The 20445-nt window shown below is 36.4% G+C and overlaps 2 protein-coding genes across 2 annotated transcripts; both read right to left on the minus strand.

The window, feature by feature from the left end:
* Positions 1-232: 232 nt before the first annotated feature.
* Positions 233-5135, minus strand: LOC132295604 (uncharacterized). The gene is made up of 6 exons (XM_059793911.1): positions 4832-5135; positions 4270-4675; positions 3832-4165; positions 3270-3717; positions 593-1629; positions 233-439 (listed from the first exon to the last, which is right to left on the minus strand). Exons 1-6 carry the CDS (start codon positions 5133-5135, stop codon positions 233-235), a joined length of 2736 nt encoding a protein of 911 aa, XP_059649894.1.
* A 45-nt stretch (positions 5136-5180) lies between these two features.
* On the minus strand, positions 5181-5564 carry LOC132295605 (uncharacterized). The gene has a single exon (XM_059793912.1). It carries the CDS (start codon positions 5562-5564, stop codon positions 5181-5183), a length of 384 nt encoding a protein of 127 aa, XP_059649895.1.
* Positions 5565-20445: the final 14881 nt, after the last annotated feature.

A 20445-nucleotide genomic window follows, 5' to 3' on the forward strand; every position in this document is an offset into this window, starting at 1 on the left:
ATTAACCAAATAAGGCATTTAAAATACAATTTAAAATAAAACAAACAATACAATAACTCAGATAACTAAACAAACCATAATTCAAATAAAGAAAATAAGACAATTAAATAATTAACCAAATAAGGCATTTAAAATAAAACAAACAAAATACAACAATTACAAAATTAATAGACAAAAATGCACATAGAATGAAATTTAAATTCTAATTTTATCCTTTTTAATTTTAGGGGTATTACAGAACTGCCGCTTCGGTTGGGATCACAGCTTCAGATCCATAAGCCATGGCAAAGGGACTCTCTCCCGTAGGCCGCCGCGGTGTGGTTCGGTATGCCCAAAGCACCCGAGGGAGATTCTCGTACCATTTCGTTTTGAGTTTCTCCAATTTCTTCTTTAAACAACTGAAAATTGTCCGATTAGTTATTTCAGCCTGTCCATTCCCCTATGGATGACTAACCGCAGCTAACTTTTGTACAATTCCATGCTCAGCAAAGAATTTTTTTGTACTTCTATTATCGAGGTTCTTACCATTGTCCATCATAATGACTTTTGGGACCCCAAACCGGCAAATGATATTCCAAAGGAAACGTTTTACCTGTTCATGGGTCACACTTGAATAGGCCTCGGCTTCTACCCATTTATTGTAATAATCTGTAGCCAGTAGCACGTACTCCTTTTGTTCCACAGTCTTGGGTAACGAGCCTACCATATCAATCCCCCATTGTGCGAATGGCCACGGATTCGCCATTGCGTGCAAATCTTCGGCAGACTGATGCTTCATAGGACCGTGACGTTGACATTTATCACACCTTCGTGTATACTCTTCTGCATTCCAGGACAAGTACGGCCATAAGTAACCTTGAGTCAAGACTTTATGCGCGAGGGATCTGCCCCCGGAGTGGTTACCACAATCTCCGTCATGGATTTGTCTCAACACCACAAGAGCCTCAGTAGGGCTTAAACATTTCAGGTAAGGACCTGAAAATGACTTTCGGTATAACTGATTGTTAATGATGGCATATTTAGTTGCGGTTATACGGAGCTTCCGTGCTTTGGACTTCTGGTCTGGAAGAGCCCCATGCTTGAGGTAAGTTTCCAATAGATCAATCCAGCATGGTTCTCGAGGAATAACTGGAATTACCATTACTTCCTGCGGAGGATTAATGCTGGGCCCGTCCAGAACGTCAATCGGCACAATCCGAATCAGATCCTCATTTGAAGATGACGCTGATGTGGCCAATTGATCTGCTTCGGCATTCTCAACACGAGGTACCTGATAGAATTCGATCTGATCGAATCCCCGTGCAACGTTCTCTACAGCTTCTTTATATGCTTTCATTCTTTCCTCTTTGGGATGGTACTGACCTGTTACTTGATTTATAACAAGCTGTGAGTCACTAAAAACCTTTAAGCAACGTACCTGGAGACTACAAGCCAACCGAAGACCAGCAAGTAATGCTTCGTACTCGGCCTCATTATTTGTAGCTGGGAACTTCAAACAGATAGATTGCTGCAATTTAGTGCCTTCGGGAGTTGACATTACAACGCCTACTCCTGCACTTGCTTGATTCGAGGAACCATCGACTCGAAGTTCCCACTGTGGTTCTGGGTGTGCCGGCTCTTCAGGAGTATCTGATAAGTGCTTAAATGTTGCACATTTCAGCACCTAAGCTAAGGTATTTCAGTCTTTGCATCTATCTTAATTTTATGTTTTAGTCCTAATTTATGTTTATGTGTATTTCAGGGCAATAAAGTTAAAATGAGCTAAGAACGGTCCAATTAAGCCTTTTTAGAGTTAAGCAAAGATTTTCAGACAATGGCACAAAGCGGTCAATTTCGGGCCTTTGATGATGTTCCCAAAGATGGAGAAGCAAACCAAATAGCCCGGGGCAAAAATGGAGCTGAATAAGGCTTAAAGGAATTTGTCAACTCTGGGGGGATCGATCCCCAGGGTGGGGGATCGATCCCCTAGGACTTAGCAACATTACAGTTTTTATTTAATTTTTGGGCTCATTTTGGGAACTGTTGGGCTTTAATGAGATTGTTACTTAAGGCCCAGTGAGCCATTAGATTAGGGTTAGTTTTAGTTTTTATTTAAGTAAAGATTATTAGAGAAAAAAAAAAAAGAAAGTTTTATTTTATTTTTTTTTCTGTATCGTAGTATCGTATTTTCTCTCTGGAAAAACACGCGAAGAAAGGGAAAAAGAAGAACAGGCTAGGATTTGGAAGAAAAGTTCAGAGAAGATGAAGCAGATGATGGGGATTGTCCTATCTTCGACTCCATCAACCATGAGTGGCTGATTCTTCTACTTAGGGTTGGATAAACCCTAAGCATGTAACCTATTCTCTCTCTCTTTTCATACTTTTTGGGGATTAATTTATGTAATTAGTGTATAGTCTTGAATATTATGAATTAAATTCTTCCAATTGATTATCTGTATTAATCTCATATTGTCTTATGTGCGGTTGATTGATAAACAAATTTTACACACGAATTCTTTGTTAATTGATTCTTGTGATGGCTATGCATTGTATTGCTTAGTTGTAATTGTGTTTCAAATTGATGAAAAATGCTTACATTTGATGGATGGTACTACATGTTTAGGTTAATTTGTTATTTAATTAGTTTTAATTTCATGTTTAATTAGTTTAATTTAAGTTTAATTAATTTAATTGCAATTCAATTATTAGGTAAGTAGACCATCCATACTTATGTTTGAATTCCATACTTTTTGTCACAATTGCATTATCTTCTAGATTAATGTGTGTTAAATTTGTAACTTGGATTGATAAATCATGCTTTGAATGGGTGAATTGCACTACACTTAGTTTAATTGTCATTAGGTAGTTGATTCATGCTTGAAATTGATGGTTTACACTTTTCATTGCTCTTGTTAGCCACATATAGATTACATAGTATTATTTCCCCAATTAGTTGAAAGTGAGTGAGTTAGGGAATGTGCTTAGTGGTGAATCCTACACCCTAAGTCTCTTTCCAATCTCTTAAACTATATTTCTTTATTGCAATCATTTAGTTTAAAATTAGTTTTAATCACAAACAAAACTCTTTTGGCAATCACATAAGCACTAAAGTAGAATTCAATTCTGGAAAACCTATAATTGTTTAGATCTCTTGGGACGATCCCTGCTCACTTCATACTCCATAGTATAAGTGTTTAGTGGTTTTATAAATTTTAAAATATGGTGCCCACTTGACATTATTTCTAAACCTAAAGTGTTGTGCATTATTTTGTGCACACGCTCGGTCGCACCAGTATCTTCATACTCGAGAAGGAAATCCGCTACGGCTTGTCCTTTATGCGACACCTTTGGCTCATAGGTTATGTCGAAGGAACTAAGCTCGATAGCCCACTTGGTAATTCTCCCAGATAAATCAGGCTTAGAGAGTATACCCCGTATAGGATAGTTGGTGAGTACCATAATGCTATGAGATTCAAAATAATCCCGAAACTTCCTCTTGGCGTAGATCAAAACTAAGATAACTTTTTCTGCTTTACTATATCGCGTCTCTGCATCTGTCATGGTCTTACTTGTATAGAAGATTGGATATTGCCTCTTTCCATCGTTTCTAATCAATGCTGCACTTGTCGATGTATTAGAAATCGCCAAGTACATAATAAGAACCTCCCCGGGTTTTGGAGCGAATAGAATGGGTGGTTCATCCATGTAACCTTTCAACCGACTGAGGGCCTCCTGTTGCTGAGGTCCTCATATATCTTTATTCTTAGATCATATAGTATCGAAGAATGGTTTGCACTTATCTGACAATCGGGATATAAACCGGCTGAGTGCTGCGATCCGACCAGTAAGTACCTGCACCTCCTTGCAATTTTTTGGTTCCTGATTCTGGATGAGGGCTTTAGCCTGAGCCGGACTTACCTCTATCCCTCTTTTATTCACTATGTGGCCGAGGAATTGACCTGATGATACCGCGAATGAGCATTTAGATGGATTCAACTTTATGTTGTACTTCTTCAAAGTATTGAAAACTTCCTGTAGATGCTTCGGATGATCTTCTTTTTTCACACTTTTAACCACCATGTCATCTATATATGCTTCAACTGTCTTTCCCAGCCGATTATCGAATATCTTGTTGACAAGGCGTTGATAAGTACCTCCAGCATTCTTCAGTCCGAAGGGCATGACCCTGTAACAATAAGTCCCCTTTTCTGTAATAAAAGCCATTTTTTCTTCATCTTCGAGTCCATAGGAATCTGATTATATCCCGAGTATGCATCTAGGAATGTCAACCTCTCATAGCCGGTGGTAGCATCAACCATCTGGTCTATCTTGGGCAGAGGGTAGCTATCTTTAGGGCAGGCTTTGTTGAGGTTGGTATAATCTATACAAACCCTCCACTTTCTATTCTTCTTTTGTACGACTACCACGTTCGACAACCACTGCGGATATTGTACTTCTCGAATGAAACCTGCTTGCAATAATTTGTTTACTTCTTCAGCTATAATGCGATTGCGTTCAGGGGCAAACCTTCGATGTTTCTGCTTGACCGGTTTGAACTCCGGATCTACCTTCAGGCTATGGCAGGAAACTATGGGATCGATCCCTACCATGTTCGAGTGATCCCATGCAAAGGCATCTGCATTGCTCCGGATAACATTAATTAATGCCTCCTTTTCTTCGGACGTGGAAGAAGAGCCTAGATAAGTAACCTTCTGAGGGTCACCAAAGATAACTTCCACGGCTTCGAGGGTCTCCTCTATGGGCTTCACGATTTCCTCCTCCTCCTTTCCCTTAAGATACTTGGGCAGTGGGCTCTGTAATTGCTATTTGGGTCCAGTTTTGGAAGCCTCACCTGGTTGCTGTTGAGTCGACATCCTCTTCGCCTTAACTTGTGTCAGCATATAACATTCCTTCGCTGCGACTTGATCGCCCCACAGATTAATTACTTCTTTCCCATCCGGAGATAAGCACCGTATCACCTGGTGGAGGGTGGACGGAACTCCTTTCATCAGATGTATCCAACCTTTTCCCATAATGAGATTGTAAGAATGATGGATCTCTGTTAAAACAAAGTTCTCCTTCAAAGTCCTCTTCGCCGCGGTTACGGACAAGTCTATTACTCCAAGGGGATCTACTCTTGTGCCATCGAATCCCATCAACGGGCTAGAGGTAGGTCGAATAGATGATGACGTGATCTCTAACTAATCAAAGACCGTCTTTGTGATTATGTTAGCGCTACTTCCTGAATCTACTAAAACCCTCCTAATCATACAATTGGCCACTAAAAGACTGATGACCAATGGATCCTCATGGGGAAGTTGCACTCTGGATAGGTCGCCATCTCCGAATCCAATACTAATGCTACCAGAATTGATAGCATTGACCGAGGATATCTTCCTGAGCTTGTGGGTCGCCCTCAATCTAGATTTATACACCTCATCGGACTCTTGATCATCTTCAGACCTGCTATGTATTGCATGGATGACTTTTACTTGCGTACCTTCTACCTTGCGGGGATAGACCTCGCGGGGCTTTGCATGCTCCTTTGTCATGAGGTAATTTGTTAACTCACCTCTGGCGATCATATTCTCCACCTGTCGCCTGAGGGATCGGCAATCGTTTATTGAATGCCCATATCTCGATGATGAGCGCAATGCTTACTTTTGTCCCTTTGCTCCAAGGGTTGCTTTATTGGCTGCGGAGTTGTGAACTTCGTCTTATTATCTTGGAAGAGCCGAGCCAAGGTAGTTCGGAGAGGTCTAAATCCTTCCTTTACCCTTTGCCTTTTTTCAGGTGCCTGGGTGACTGGCGTTGAGGAACGTTGGCTTTTTTGAATCTTTGGAGTTGGGATTCTTTCTCGAGACTTGTTTTCCACTGTCACGAGGGTAGCGTGCTGCGCTTGGTGGGTTATATTTTCTTTAAGCCGAATGTAGATCTGGGCTCTGGCATTTAGAGTCTGCATGTCGGGAGGGGAATACTTGACTAGGGAAGTGTGGAACTTCGTCCCCTGAATCATTGCAAGTTTAAATGTCTCTATAGCAGTTACGGGATGACAATCTGCTATTTCTGATGCCTCCATGTTGAATCTTGATAAGAAATCCTACAATGTTTCCCCCCTTTTCTGCCTTACGGTGAAGAGGCTGGCAATGCTTTTCTTTTGCTTTTTATTTCTGCAATACTGTGCCAGGAACATGGTGCATAGAGTTACGTAATCCGGGATGGATTTATGCGGTCTATTCCTAAACCACTCTAGTGCTGCTCCTGTCAAACTGGTAGGAAAAACTCTGCACATCCAAGGGTCATTACGATCATCCAAAGCCATCTTTTGAGCATAATGATCTAGGTGCTGAGAAGGATCCCCTATTCCATCAAACTGGGTGAAAGAAGGCATGGTGAATTTCTTGGGCCTCTCTACCAGATACACATCGTCAGTGAAAGGAGTTTTGATTAATGAATTTTTGTGTTCTCTAGCCATCTCGGCAGGTGTTTGAATCTTCAGGAGTCTCTTCTCGTCAAAGGTATCCTGGACGCCTGCACCATTTGGGATTCCATTGAACTACACCGTAAGCTTATGGCTGGATTCGACCTGCTCATCCTGCGTGGACGAGGGACGTTATCTGAAGCCGCAGCCTCGGATCTTGCCTTCCGTTGCTGCTGAACCTCATTCGGGTGAACCTCATTGGGTCGTACCCCATTAGGCGGAACCCCATTAGGCGGAAGTCCAGTAATCGGAGGAATATTCTGACTAGGGGGTGTTGCTGTGTCACCCACTGGTGGCGGTGGTGCCAACTGAGCCAGCGTCGTTTGTAGAGCGTTATTCTGCTGTTGAAGCAAGGCGATCTGAGCAATGCTTGCTTCGTTTGCCTGACGAAGTACGTCAAATTGGTGCAGAAACTCTTCACGCATCTTTTGCATCAACTCTGTCTGTTGATCTATTGAAGATCCTCCGTTCAACATTCTGGACGGTTAGCTGCAGGATTCACTTGTAAAACAAAAACAAGAATGGGAATATATTTACACACGTTTCCCACAGACGGCGCCAAAGTGTAAGTGCAAAATTCTACTCAACCAATAACAATTGAGAAAAATAATACAACACACTCAAGAACAATAAAAATAAATAAGAACAGTGTCTAGAGAATCGTAGAATTGCTTGGATCCTTTTATTGGAGGTCTGGGCCTCTATTTATATACAAAAGTTAGAAGAATTATGGCAGGACTCGCGTTGCTTGTCCTCTAATTCTTTCCATATATCAATTTCTTTACAAATAGAATTATTTCCTCTTTATAATTCTTCCCTTTCCGGATTTTCCTTACACAGTACTTATTCCTTTGATGAATCCTTTTTCTTGTAGGACCGGCTCCTTTTTTAAATGGATTTGGGCCACATCTAACTTGGTATACATGACTGCTGGTGTCTTGATTCGAGCTTTAGTAAAGCCCGTAGTTAGATAGCGGTAGTTTTGGGCTAATGACCAATTCAACTTGGTCTTCTGACGAAATGGGCTTTGACCTTTATTGAAAATGAAGTTATATTTATGATGACGTGTATTGTTCTCATTGGAGGGAGATTTTTCCCTCCACAGTAATATTATCTTTTTAAAAAATTTAGTTGGTCAAATTATCAGAAGAGTAACAAATTGGGGGATTTAGAAAAATAAAAAATAAAAAATTAGGGGGTTAACTGCCAAAATAGGAGTTCAGCGATGTAGGGGAAGGGTGAATTCCTCTCTCCCATTTGGTTGGACCGTAAATGTGATGATTTATTTCATGGTGAAGTCACTTATTCAAATTTAAGGATGGCCGAAAAGAATAAAAAAAACATCTAACTCCTTCATTTTATGCACTTTACATAAAATAAAAAGACATAATTGCAATATATATATATATATATATATATATATATATATATATATACAAAATGGGATATCTTTAGTTGAGTACGTCAACTATTATTAGGTATGGATTTCATTAATAAATAAATTACTTTTTTATCTGGTTGAAAAGTAGTTTTCTCGTCCTACAATTATGAGGAAAATGGGATATCATACGTAAAATCCATTTGAATATTATATTAAAGCACCATACAAATTATAAATAAATAAATAGAATACTTTAAACTAAAAATCCAACTACAATATTGGCGTTTACCCTTCATTTCCTTCGCTAATGTTAGGCCTACTTTACGCTTTGGAAGTTTGAGTAGTACGTCATATTCTTAATGAACATCATACACTATACAGTGTCATATTGATACTGTATAACACTATTTATGGGATTTCATTTATTTTATTAATATATATGTACTACATTTATAGTTTTATTTCTTCACCGCCCAATTTTAATTCAGTAACTTATTTCGTGTTTATGAAATTAACCACGTCTCCAATTAATTAGGATGCTACAATGCGTGTGACACGTGTATGTTCGCAAGTACAACCATGTAGATCTAGGGATGGCAAAATCTCCATCCCCGCCAGGTCCCCGCCCCGCCCCGTCCCGCCCTGTTTATAATAGGGATGGGGATCCTTTTATGTAAACGGGGATGGGGATGGGGATAAATTTTGAAAACCCGCCCCGCCCCGCTCCGATTAAGTATTAAATTACTAATATACCCTTATATTTAATAATTTATTACTAAATTAGATTTATTATATATATGAAAATAAGAAAAATTATGTTTTTTTTAAAAAATAATATATATTAATCGGGGCTGGGGCTGGGGATAAGAGGTCGGGGTCGGGGGCGGGGGCGAGTATGGGGGTGGTGGTGAAATTTTAAGCAAGGATAGGAGCGGGGATGGGGATTGAAAAATTCAGCGGGTATGAGAATGGGGAATGAGATCCCGCCCCTATGTAGATCTAAGTTTGAGAGTAATTATTATATACATTATATATATATATTAAATTGTCACATGTAAAATTTGTCTTTTATCTTACTCTTTTACCATATCTTAGTGTGCAGCAACGTGAACAACACTTAAAAGCACTTATTTATTATTCTTTTTTTATTTATTATTTTTTTTTTTTCACAATGTAGAGATCAATTATTTATTTATTTATACATATACTCCGTATATACATATTTATTGTACTTTAAATACTAATAGTCTAATCATCATTTAATTAATTAATAGTCAAGGACTTGTAATTTAGTGGCTCATCACCTTTCAAAATGAACACCCTTATTCTTAATAGGGGTTTTATCCCGTTTGAAAAGGTATACAAAAAACGTTCATATTCTTTTTAGGGTAAAGTACAGTCACACCCCCTTAGGTTTGACAAAATGACATTTAAATGAAACTAACTTATTTTTTGGACAAAGATACCCCCTGAAGGTTCAAAAATGGACAAAGACACCCCTTTACATAAGAAATTGACCAAATTACCCTTTGACCGTTTAAGAGACTTTTTAAACTTTACAATTTAATAAATTGGACCAATCTACCCTCATGAACAATTTATGCATAAAAAAAAAAAGGTAACAAAAAAAAAAAAAACCTCTATATTGTTCACTTTTTTTTTTTTTTTGTTATTTACTTTATAAATGTCCCAACTTCTAAAAAATGTAGATGTCTAAAATTATTTTTTTATCCAAAACGTATATTTCAAATAAATTATATTTTGTTATTACTTCTTTTCTTTTTATTTTTTATTTTTAAATTAAGATGCTTAATTCTTTCATCTGAAAAAATTAAACCAATCTCTTTTCCTTAAAAATAAAAATATGGTACCAGTATAACTTTTTGTATCTTAAATTATATATCAAATATTATGCATTTCTCAACATAAAAAGGAAAAAAAAATAATAAAACAAAGGGGAAAAAAAAAAAAAAAAAACAAAGGCATGCATAAAGTTATACTGGTACCTATTTTCTTTTATATTGGGAAATGCATAATATTTGATATATAATTTAAGATGCATAAAGTTATACATGTACCGTATTTTTTATTTTCAAGGAAAAAAGATTGATTTAATTTTTTTAGATGAAAGAATTAAGCATCTTAATTTAAAAATAAAAAAGAAAAAGGAAAGAAGTAATAACAAAATATAATTTATTTGAAATATATGTATTGAATCAAAAAATCATTTTAGACGTCTACATTTTTAAGAAGTTGGGACATTTATAAAGTAAATAACCAAAAAAAAAAAAAAAAGTGAACAATATAAAGTTTTTTTTTTACTTTTTTTTTATGCATAAATTATTCATGAGGGTAGATTGGTCAAATTTATTAAATTTTAAAGTTAAAAAAGTCTCATAAACGGTCAAAGAGTAATTTGGTCAATTTTTCATATAAAAGGATGTTTTTGTCCATTTTTAAACTTTGGGTGTCTTTGTCCAAAAAAGAGGTAAGTTTCCTTTGAGTGTCCTTTTGCCAAACCTCAGGGGGTGTGACTGTACTTTACCCTTCTTTTTATATTGCGAAATTACCCTTTAATAAAAAATTTGATATAAATTAGTATTATAATGTCAATTTTATTATTTTACTTTTCCAAAAATGCCCATATCAAATATTGAACTGATTCAATTTAAAATTGGTTTAGGATAAGGAAATACTGTAACCAAACGCCCTTGTTCTCCTACACCCTTTCTTCACGTACCGAGCTTATGTGATGGCCATTGTAGCTGTTGGACATCAACGGCTGCAAGGAAGATGGTGGAACGACGGCGGCGAGTTCTAGCGCCACCGAAGGTATTGGCGGCGGCGGCGACTGTTCTGGCGCCGGCGATGGCTTCAGAGATCTACGGCAAACGGCAGAAAGCAGCGGCAGAGGGCAGCGGTGTCTGTGGGCCTTGGTGGCGTTGATGATGAAGAGACCAACACCGCTTTAACAACAACCAGTCCGGATCCCGCCGGTTCTCTGACCACGGAAACGTCCTCTAAACGACTCGACGATTCGTCTAATCCTAGAAGAGTAGTCTTGCGTGGTCTTAATCTGCGATCGAAGCCCTCTGTACCGTAAGGAGCTTTGATGAGGCGACAGAACACCTTGGATTGAGGGGCTTGCTTTTTCGTCACCAAATGAGCCTTTTGTCTACTTTTGAGATGGCCCAGAACAAGCATGAAGGTTTTGAAAAAGAGTTTTCATGTAATTCCCCCAAAAGGAACAGAGGAACAAAGAAGAATCTGAACAGAAAGTGCTCTGTACGTGGGTGATGGTGAAGCTTCGCCGGTGGGTCTTGATGCGCCGGTGTATTGGGTACCTTTTTAGTCATTTCACATTATATTATTTTTATATATATTTTATAAAATGTGTCACTAATATACCTGAGACAATATAATATATATATATTGGTGAAAATATATATATATATATATATATATATATATAAAAAAAAAAGGGTCCAGTGCATAAATCACTCCCGAAGTACAGTGCATATTGCATTTATCTGGCGCAAAAAAAATTCCTAAATTATGACATTTGTACAAATAAATCCTCCTTAAATATTTAACGATAAAATTGAACTAAAATGCCCTTAGGGCATGTTTGGTGTGGTGGAATGAATTGAAATGGAATGAAAATGGAGGTGGGAATGGAATGGAATGAGATTTCACCGTTTGGTTGTAAACATGAAATGTGTAAAAATGGAATCTCATTCTCATTCCTGTGTTTGGTAAAAAAGTTGGAATAGAATGAATTTATATTGTTTCTTTAAATTACATTTTATTATTGGTAAAAAAAATTAACTAAAAAAAATTAATTTGCAAAAATAAAAAGGAAAGAGATAATAGAGAAAGAAAAATAAACGAGAAGGGATATATATATATATATATATATATATATATATATATTAAAGCAATCAAAAAAGATGCTAAGGGTCATACTCTCTTAATTGAAAGTAGCTCTGCTGATGCTAATATCCAACTCAAGAAAACTATTGCTTGAAAAGATATTTCTTTACCAAATGAGTGGTTCCTTGAGAATGAAAATCATCCATTAAAAATATAAAATGATATCTGTAGTCTTGATAGAACCCAGGAATATATTGACGGAACAGTTAGAATAAGCTTTGATGAACAACGCCTTCTAACTCGTTCTCGTCTTTCTACTTCCTCCAGACTAGACTAGGACAAAGAAAGTAACTCAGTTCCTCCTCTTAAAAGAAAAAATTCAAGACTTAATTCTCAGTTCAAAGATCTTAAATTAAAAGGTATTCACATTGAAGAACAAATTAGTCATCCTTGTTATGAGCAGACTCCTCCAGCCAAGTCTCAATTTGCACCTAATTCACCTACACCTTCAGATCTCATTGGTAACATCAATCCCGTTGACCCTTCATTAAACACCATTAGTAAACCCTTTAAATATAATCTCCCCAAGTTACATGATGAATATTCCTCTTAGCAAAACAAAGAAAAAAGAAAAAAAATTCAGAAAAATCATACTGAGAAGGAACAACAAAAAATCCTCCGTCATTGGCAAAGATTTATGACAGAACATTAACTAGAAATCCAATTTTTTGATTATCTAGAAAACTGTTATAATCAAGTCAATATGTTAACTAAGGTCAAATGGAAAAAATCAGATAAATCAGTAATTTCCTCTTCCCATCCTCCTCTAGACTCTGTAGTTCTAGATCATATGGGAACATAAATTCCTGCCTCCCCTTTAAAAGTTACTACCACAGTCACTGATAATGACACAAGAAAAACCATTGAACAAAACAATTTTACAAATAAATATTTGCATACTATTGGGACTCGACTTGATAAGATTGAGTTTTCCCTCACTCAGTCCTCTATTCCTCCAGTTACTACCACCCCACCTGAGTCACCAATTATTTCTATGCCTACACAAAGAAAAGGCCTTCCCAAAGCCCTTCCTAATCCTTCTGTCATTCTCCAAATTGAGGCTCTTCTCAAACACATGGAGAAAGGCAAAGCCATTAAAGAAGATAAAACACTCACTGTCATCAATAACACTGATGATTCTGATAGTCTTTCTTCTACCTCTAGTTACCCCTCTGATATTCACCAACTTGAACATGTTTTTTCTAATCTAGAAATTAATCGATTAGTCAACAAACGGGTTAATCCTACTAGTCTTACCAAAAATTGGTATCCCAGGCCAACACCTCCTGATCTTCAATATGAAGAAAGAAATATTCAAAATCAATTTTCTGTATCCTCTGATAAACTCTATGAATGGAATATTGATGGTTTATTTGAACAGGAAATTCTTAACAAACTTAGTCATATTTCCATGGTGGCTAATAACTATGTTACCACACATAATCTTAGCTAACCCGAAATAGTTGATCTTCTTGCTTCAGGATTTTCAGGGATGTTAAAATCTTGGTGGGAAAAACACTTCATTGAAGATTCTCGAACAGGAATCAAAAATGCTATTCAAAAGAATAACGATGGTCTTCCTATTTTTGATGAAGCCCTAGGACGAGCCATTCCTGATGGAGTCAATACCCTTGTTTACACCATAGTAGACCATTTTATAGGTACTCCTAGTAACATCACCTCTCGAATAGATGACCAGCTTACCAATCTCTCTTGTCCAACCATGAGTGATTTCCGGTGGTATAAAGACGTATTCTTGTCCAGAGTTATGCTGAGAGATGATAGTAACAAACCATTTTGGAAAGAAAAATTCATTAATGGTTTACCCAACCTTTTTGCCCATAAGATTCGTGATACTCTTAGTAAAGTCACAGGTAACATTGATTATGATAACCTCACATATGGCAATATCATCAGCTTAATCCAGAAGGAAAGATTAAGAATGTGTATTGACATGAAAATTAGTAACCAGTTACAAGATGATAGGAAAAGAGCTAAGTATGAAATGGGAACCTTTTGTGAATAATATGGTCTTCCACCCATAGCTCCCTCTAGACAAAACCCTAAATCACACTGGTAAAATTACAAAGGTCGCCATAGAAATTACAAGAACAGAAAACCAGTCTTTCCTAAAAATGAATATTATTCTCAAAAGTCTAAACCTAAAAAGAAATTTAGGAAAAAGAGCTTTAAAAAGAATACCCCTAGTAACCCAAATATTAGTAAAGATAAATGCCACAAGTGTGGACGTCAAGGCCATTTTGCAAAAGATTGTTATGCAAAAACAAAGATCAATCAGTTACAAATCCCTAATGATATCAAGGAATCTATTTACCAAATTCTTCAGTTAAAAGACACCGATGACAGTAATAGTGATCCAGAATTTGGCTCCTCCTTACCGTCATCTGATGCTTCTTCTAGTTCACCCAATATTACATTAGGATCAGTGAGACTGAGGGTTAGGTCAGGGTAGCAATTAAAATAAACTGGGCCATTACAGAGACTGGTTTTGACTATTCCTAGGAGACTATCATCATATTCTAGGAATCTAGCATCACGAAGAGCTAAGAGTACTGAGGCATTGAGGCCAGTACCACCAAATGGATTAATAGCCACTTGTACTAAGCCTATGTGAATAAAATTGGATCCTCGATCTTTGTGTTTCTTAATTGCCTTACTAGTTAGTAACTGACATTTTTCATGTTCTTTAGACAAGGAGTAGATTTGTTCTACTGTTTTAACTGTGTAGTCACTAAGAAAGGTTGACTTGAAAAAACTGGTTTTATAGATTTCTCTGGTTGGAATACGAGGAATACTCCAATCACTAAAATCTAAACTAATATCTTCAACTTGGTATTCTTCTTCATTAACTATGTTCGGAATAAGGGGTAGGCTGGTTCTGGATCTAAAACTCATTGAAGAGGAAGACCTGAATAACCTATTCATGGTTACTTATCTCGAACTATCTATGGTTGAATGACTGAATAAAACATACTATTTTCATGATTCTCTCAAAGTGGTATCTAATTCCTATCCACGCTCTCATCCGCTCATGCCGTCCCGCTCAGGCCTCTTTCGGGTCTTACTGTTTGGCTCGGGTCTTATTGTTTGGATCAGGACTTATAGAAAGGAATAAGAGTACAACGATTTAAGAATCAATAAACAGGATGATTTAAACAGAACAATCAATCAAGATAAGCAAGAGAGAAGATACAGAATAGATTATACAAATATTCGCCAATAAATGGCTCTAATACCAAAAGGGAAGCGCACAATAACTTAAAATAGAGTAAACATTAAAGTAGATAAGGCGGTGTATAACCGACCAAGTATATATATTTATAACAGGGTAAATTAATTAAGGCGGTATATAACCGACCAAGATATATAACAAGATAAATAACTGAATATTAAACTGATATTAAAATCAGAAAGTAATTACAACAAAAGGTTACTGAAATAAACTTACAAATTAATGTAACTGATAGAAGTCTGAAGAATACAACATATTAGTGAAGTATGACACTCAGAAAGGGTAAATAAACAAGAACTGAATATTACAATCTGAACTGGATAGGGAAGCCTGAATACTCTCTCTCTAAGTCTCGAATAATAGCCTGAATGAAGCCTGAATAACAATGGGACTGGCCACTGCATTTATAGGCGAGGCTGGAGACATCTGAGGCGTGATTCCCGGCTTTCAAAAAGTAACTTTTGACTTTTCGGACTGCTTGTAACTGTTGGTGAATAGTGAGTTACTGTTCCTGTCGTTTGTGCCGACGGTTACTATAGATGAATAGTTCTTTGTCAGGAGCATTGTTGAAATAGTGATTTTGCCCTGTTACTGTAGCATTGTTGACTTTTCCTGAAAATCCTTAGTAAGGATCATCATAGGGATTTTGACTATCTTGGAAGACTGAGTCATCATATAGATTAACCGGGTAACTAGACTCAGCTTCAGAAGATGCATCATCAGCTTCTTCCTCTTCTTAGGAGAGCTTTTGGAGGCAATCAGTTAAGGAAGCAGCAATTTTCTTGAGCTCTTCAATCTCTGATTTGGGAGTTTTCTTGGATTTGGAGGTAGTTGCAGAAGAGGAGGCCTGTTTGTGTTGAGTTACTTGTTGTGGTTGTGAAACTACTGTGACTGGTGTTGGTGACTGCTAGGGAAATTCTCCCTCAATGTAACCAATGATTCTGTCAATTTGGAATGCGTCCCACCATTTAACGTAGTGACGACGGATAACTAGTGTGCCTTGGATATCATATTGCCATTTGAAAATCCATGGAATTTTGTATTTGCAGGAGAACAGGAGGAGGATAGGGAACTGAGAATTGTGTTTACTGACTTTGTACACAGTGTGGAAATATTTAATTTGGTTGGAAAGAGTTAGGGGCAAGTTTCTGGAACTAAGCCATACTGAGACCACCATTTCAAAAACCAGGTAGGGAGTGGAGTTTTGTAATTGAATTGGTTATCAAAATTGAGAAACCAAGAATGTGTAAATGACTCATTTTGGTGAAGCAGGATGATGAACCAGGCATTCATGTAGTCATGGTAATTAAACACATAATCATTATCGGGTAAGGGTTTGCATAGAACAGGATGACTACCCAATTTTTCTAAGGACATGATTTTTTGTATATAGAGAGAATGGTAAAGAACCTTTGTTTTATCAATTTTATCAAAAATTTTGTTAATACGGATGGACTTGGTGGAATACAGAATATTTCTGTAATATAGAAGTAACTTGAAGGGATGACTGGAAAGGTAATGAATATTATAAGGAAAGAAGGACCGGGCTAGTTTAATGGGGTCCTGTATGTGACTAAGAGAGGGCTCAATGTAAAATAAGGGATGAACTGGTTTTTCAATGTAGTCACTGGGTGCTTTTGAGGTAGGCCTTGGGGTAAATGACTGGGGGGAGCGTGTCGGAACGACTTCGAAGGGATCAGGGGCAGGGTTAACTAGGGCAGACTTGAAAGTTGGCAACTGAGAAGTAAGTGGTAGAAATCTATTGGTGACTGTTAGGGCAGAAAATTGTGACTGGGATTGTGATCTGGTAACTGGGGTTTTACCGGAGCAAATATCAAAAGGTTTAACTCGGGGCCTCTGGGGAGGCTGTCTTTCTGCCATCAGTTTTCTGCAAGAATTCTCTGGTAAGAAAATTTGGAATAGAATTGTTACTTCCTTTGATATATTCTATATCAAAATCGAATATACTTAATATAGCTTGCTACCGGGCAAAATTTGTTTAGAAGCAATATTTTCAACATCTTTTTCTAAAACATATTTTGCACTTTGATAATCAACTCGGAGTAAAAACTTTTGATTCAAAATATCATCTTGAAATTTACTAATACACAAAATAATAGATAAAATTTCTTTCTTAATAGTACTATAGTTATTTTGTGCTTTTGTCCAAACACCAGAATGGAATCGAACTAATTGTTTAGGTGCATTTGGACTGACTCGTTGCTTGAGGATGCCACCATATCCACTATTAGAGGCATCGGTTTCAATTATTTTAAAAGAAGCAGTAGTTGGAATGCTAAGACAGGGCAAAGACTTGACATAACGCTTAATGGATTTGACAATATCAGTATGGACAGAAGTCCATGGAGGGGGGTTACTCTGAAGTCAATCAAATAGGGGTTTACATTGCTTGCGAAGATCTTTGTAAAAATCAGCAATGTAATTTAGAGATCCTAAGAATCGCTGTAACTGTGATTTCTCTAAAATTTGATCTGGGAATTTATCAGCAAATTGAAGAGACTTATCAATGGGATGATTTTGACCTTGATAGATATGGTAACCAAGAAACCTGATGTTGGTTTGGAATAACTTGATTTTTGTAGCAGAAACAACAAGACCATTTTTTTTGAATTGTTGCTAGAAACGATTTCAAATGTTTCCAGTGTTCATCAATGGACTTGAAATAGATAAGAATATCATCAATATAAACAATGGAAAAGTGACTATAAGGATTGAAAATATCATTCATGATATTTTGGAATTCACTAGGAGCATTTTTTAATCCAAAGGGCATTACTTTCCATTCATAATGACCAAATGAAGTAGTGAAGGCAGTTTTGTATCTATCTTTTTTGCAGAGACGAATCTACCAAAATCCTGATTTCATATCAAATTTGAAAAAAATAACTGCTTGATTAAGGTGACTAATAAGATCTTTTTTATTAGGAATAGGATACTTAATCCATTCTAAGACCTTATTTAGAGGTTTGTAATTGATGACTAGCCGAGGAACACCTCTTTCTAGTTTAGAATTTTTCTGAACATAGAAAGCTGGATATGACCAAGGTGACTTGCTCTTCTTAATAATCTTCTTTTGTAGAAGATCATTAATTTTTTTTTTGTAAAATTCCATGACTTCAGGACTCATTTGAATTGGTCTAGCTTTAGTAGGAATATGCCGTCTCCTGAATCCTTTAATATAAGGTAACTGCACAGAGTGTCTTTTTCTGTGCCAAAAAGCAGTGGGTAGATCAGAACAAACTATATTTTTAATTTGTTGTTCAAAATTTTGAATTTTTGTTTGGAGAACTGGTTCAGTTAACTGAATATCAATTCTCTTGTAATTAACTTCTTCCTTTAGAAAACTCAACTGTTAAGTTTTACTTTGAAGTAGATTTATTGATTTAGACACAGAGGAATCAATTACTGATTTCAATTTTTTCCTATAAGGAGGACTAAGGAATTTGAATTGAACTGTGTGTCCAAAAGGGCGAGTGACTAATCTTTCGTTATCAGTGGTGAATGGATAAAGGAGGTAGATTAATGGAACACCTAATATCAGCTTATCGGTCATATTTTTGACCAAGACAAATGATGTCTTAAAACATACATTATTTTGGCAAACATGCGCTTTAGAAAGTTTGTATTTTATGTCCATCTTACTACCATTAGCTGAGCTCAGTCTTTCAGAGGTTTTCTCATAGTATTTAGTTGGTATGAGACCTTCCTGAATGCAATTTAGATCAGCTCCTGTATCAACCAAAATAATGACTTCAAGTTTGAAATCTTTGTTGATGATAAGGGTAACTTTAGTATACCATTTTTGAAATGAAATGTGACTCAAAGTTTGGAGTTTGTTAGAAGATTCAGAACCAAAGGGGTTTGAATGTTTTGATTCTGCTGAGTGAGTAGAGGTTTCTTCATCAGAGGACTCAGAAGAGTCTTTTCCTGTAAAAGAAAAAGTAGAATGTTGTTTTAGTTCTTATATATCATTTTTCATGACTTGGTGATCTGTTTTGAGGTTTTTTATCTCATTTTTTACTATGTTAATTTCTGTTTGCAAGTCTTGGATAATAACTTCTTTTGGTTTGTTATTAAATCTTTCTAGAGTTTTATATAGACTAAAATTAGGCTTACTAACTGTCGGGGTTTCAGGTTCTGAGTTACCTAATAATGTTTTAAGTTTTTTAAGATACAAGTTTTTTAACTCAGGGTCATCGACTTTACTGATTAAATCAATAAGTAAATGTTCTTGTTCATCATTTTTCGTGAGAACATTAAGTGAATTATTAGGATTACAACAACTATCTTTGCATCCTAATGTAATATTGGGTGAACTAGGAGAAGCATCAAATGACGGTGAGAAGGAGCCAAATTCTGGATCACTACTACTGTCATCGGTGTCTTTTAACTGAAGAATTTGGTAAATAGATTCCTTGATATCATTAGGGATTTGTAACTGATTGATCTTTGTTTTTGCATAACAATCTTTTACAAAATGACTTTGACGTCCACACTTGTGGCATTTATCTTTACTAATATTTGGGTTACTAGGGGTATTCTTTTTAAAGCTCTTTTTCCTAAATTTCTTTTTAGGTTTAGACTTTTGAGAATAATATTCATTTTTAGGAAAGACTGGTTTCCTGTTCCTGTAATTTCTATGGCGACCTTTGTAATGTTGCCGGTGTGATTTAGAGTTTTGTCTAGAGGGAGCTATGGGTGGAAGACCATAATGAATTGTTCACAAAAGTTCCCATTTCATACTTAACTCTTTTCCTATCATCTTGTAACTGGTTACTAATTTTCATGTCAATACACATTCTTTATCCTTCCTTCTGGATTAAGCTGATGATATTGCCATATGTGAGGTTATCATAATCAATGTTACTTGTGGCTTTACTAAGAGTATCATGAATCTTATGGGCAAAAAGGTTAGGTAAACCATTAATGAATTTTTCTTTCCAAAATTGTTTGTTACTATCATCTCTCAGCATAACTCTGGACAAGAATACGTCTTTATACCACCGGAAATCACTCATGGTTGGACAAGAGAGATTGGTAAGCTGGTCATCTATTCGAGAGGTGATGTTACTAGGAGTACCTATAAAATGGTCTGCTATGGTGTAAACAAGGGTATTGACTCCATCAGGAATGGCTCGTCCTAGGGCTTCATCAAAAATAGGAAGACCATCATTATCCTTTTGAATAGCATATTTGATTCCTGTTCGAGAATCTTCAGTGATGTGTTTTTCCCACCAAGATTTTAACATCCCTGAAAATCCTGAAGCAAGAAGATCAACTATTTCGGGTTGGCTAAGATTATGTGTGGTAACATAGTTATTAGCCACCATGAAAATATGACTAAGTTTGTTAAGAATTTCCTGTTCAGATAAACCATCAATATTCCATTCATAGAGT

Source organism: Cornus florida, unplaced genomic scaffold (genome assembly GCF_030987335.1).
Source record: "Cornus florida cultivar Cherokee Brave unplaced genomic scaffold, ASM3098733v1 CherokeeBrave_3.0.0_Hap2_Chr02, whole genome shotgun sequence".
In the NCBI taxonomy this organism is placed as follows: domain Eukaryota; kingdom Viridiplantae; phylum Streptophyta; class Magnoliopsida; order Cornales; family Cornaceae; genus Cornus; species Cornus florida.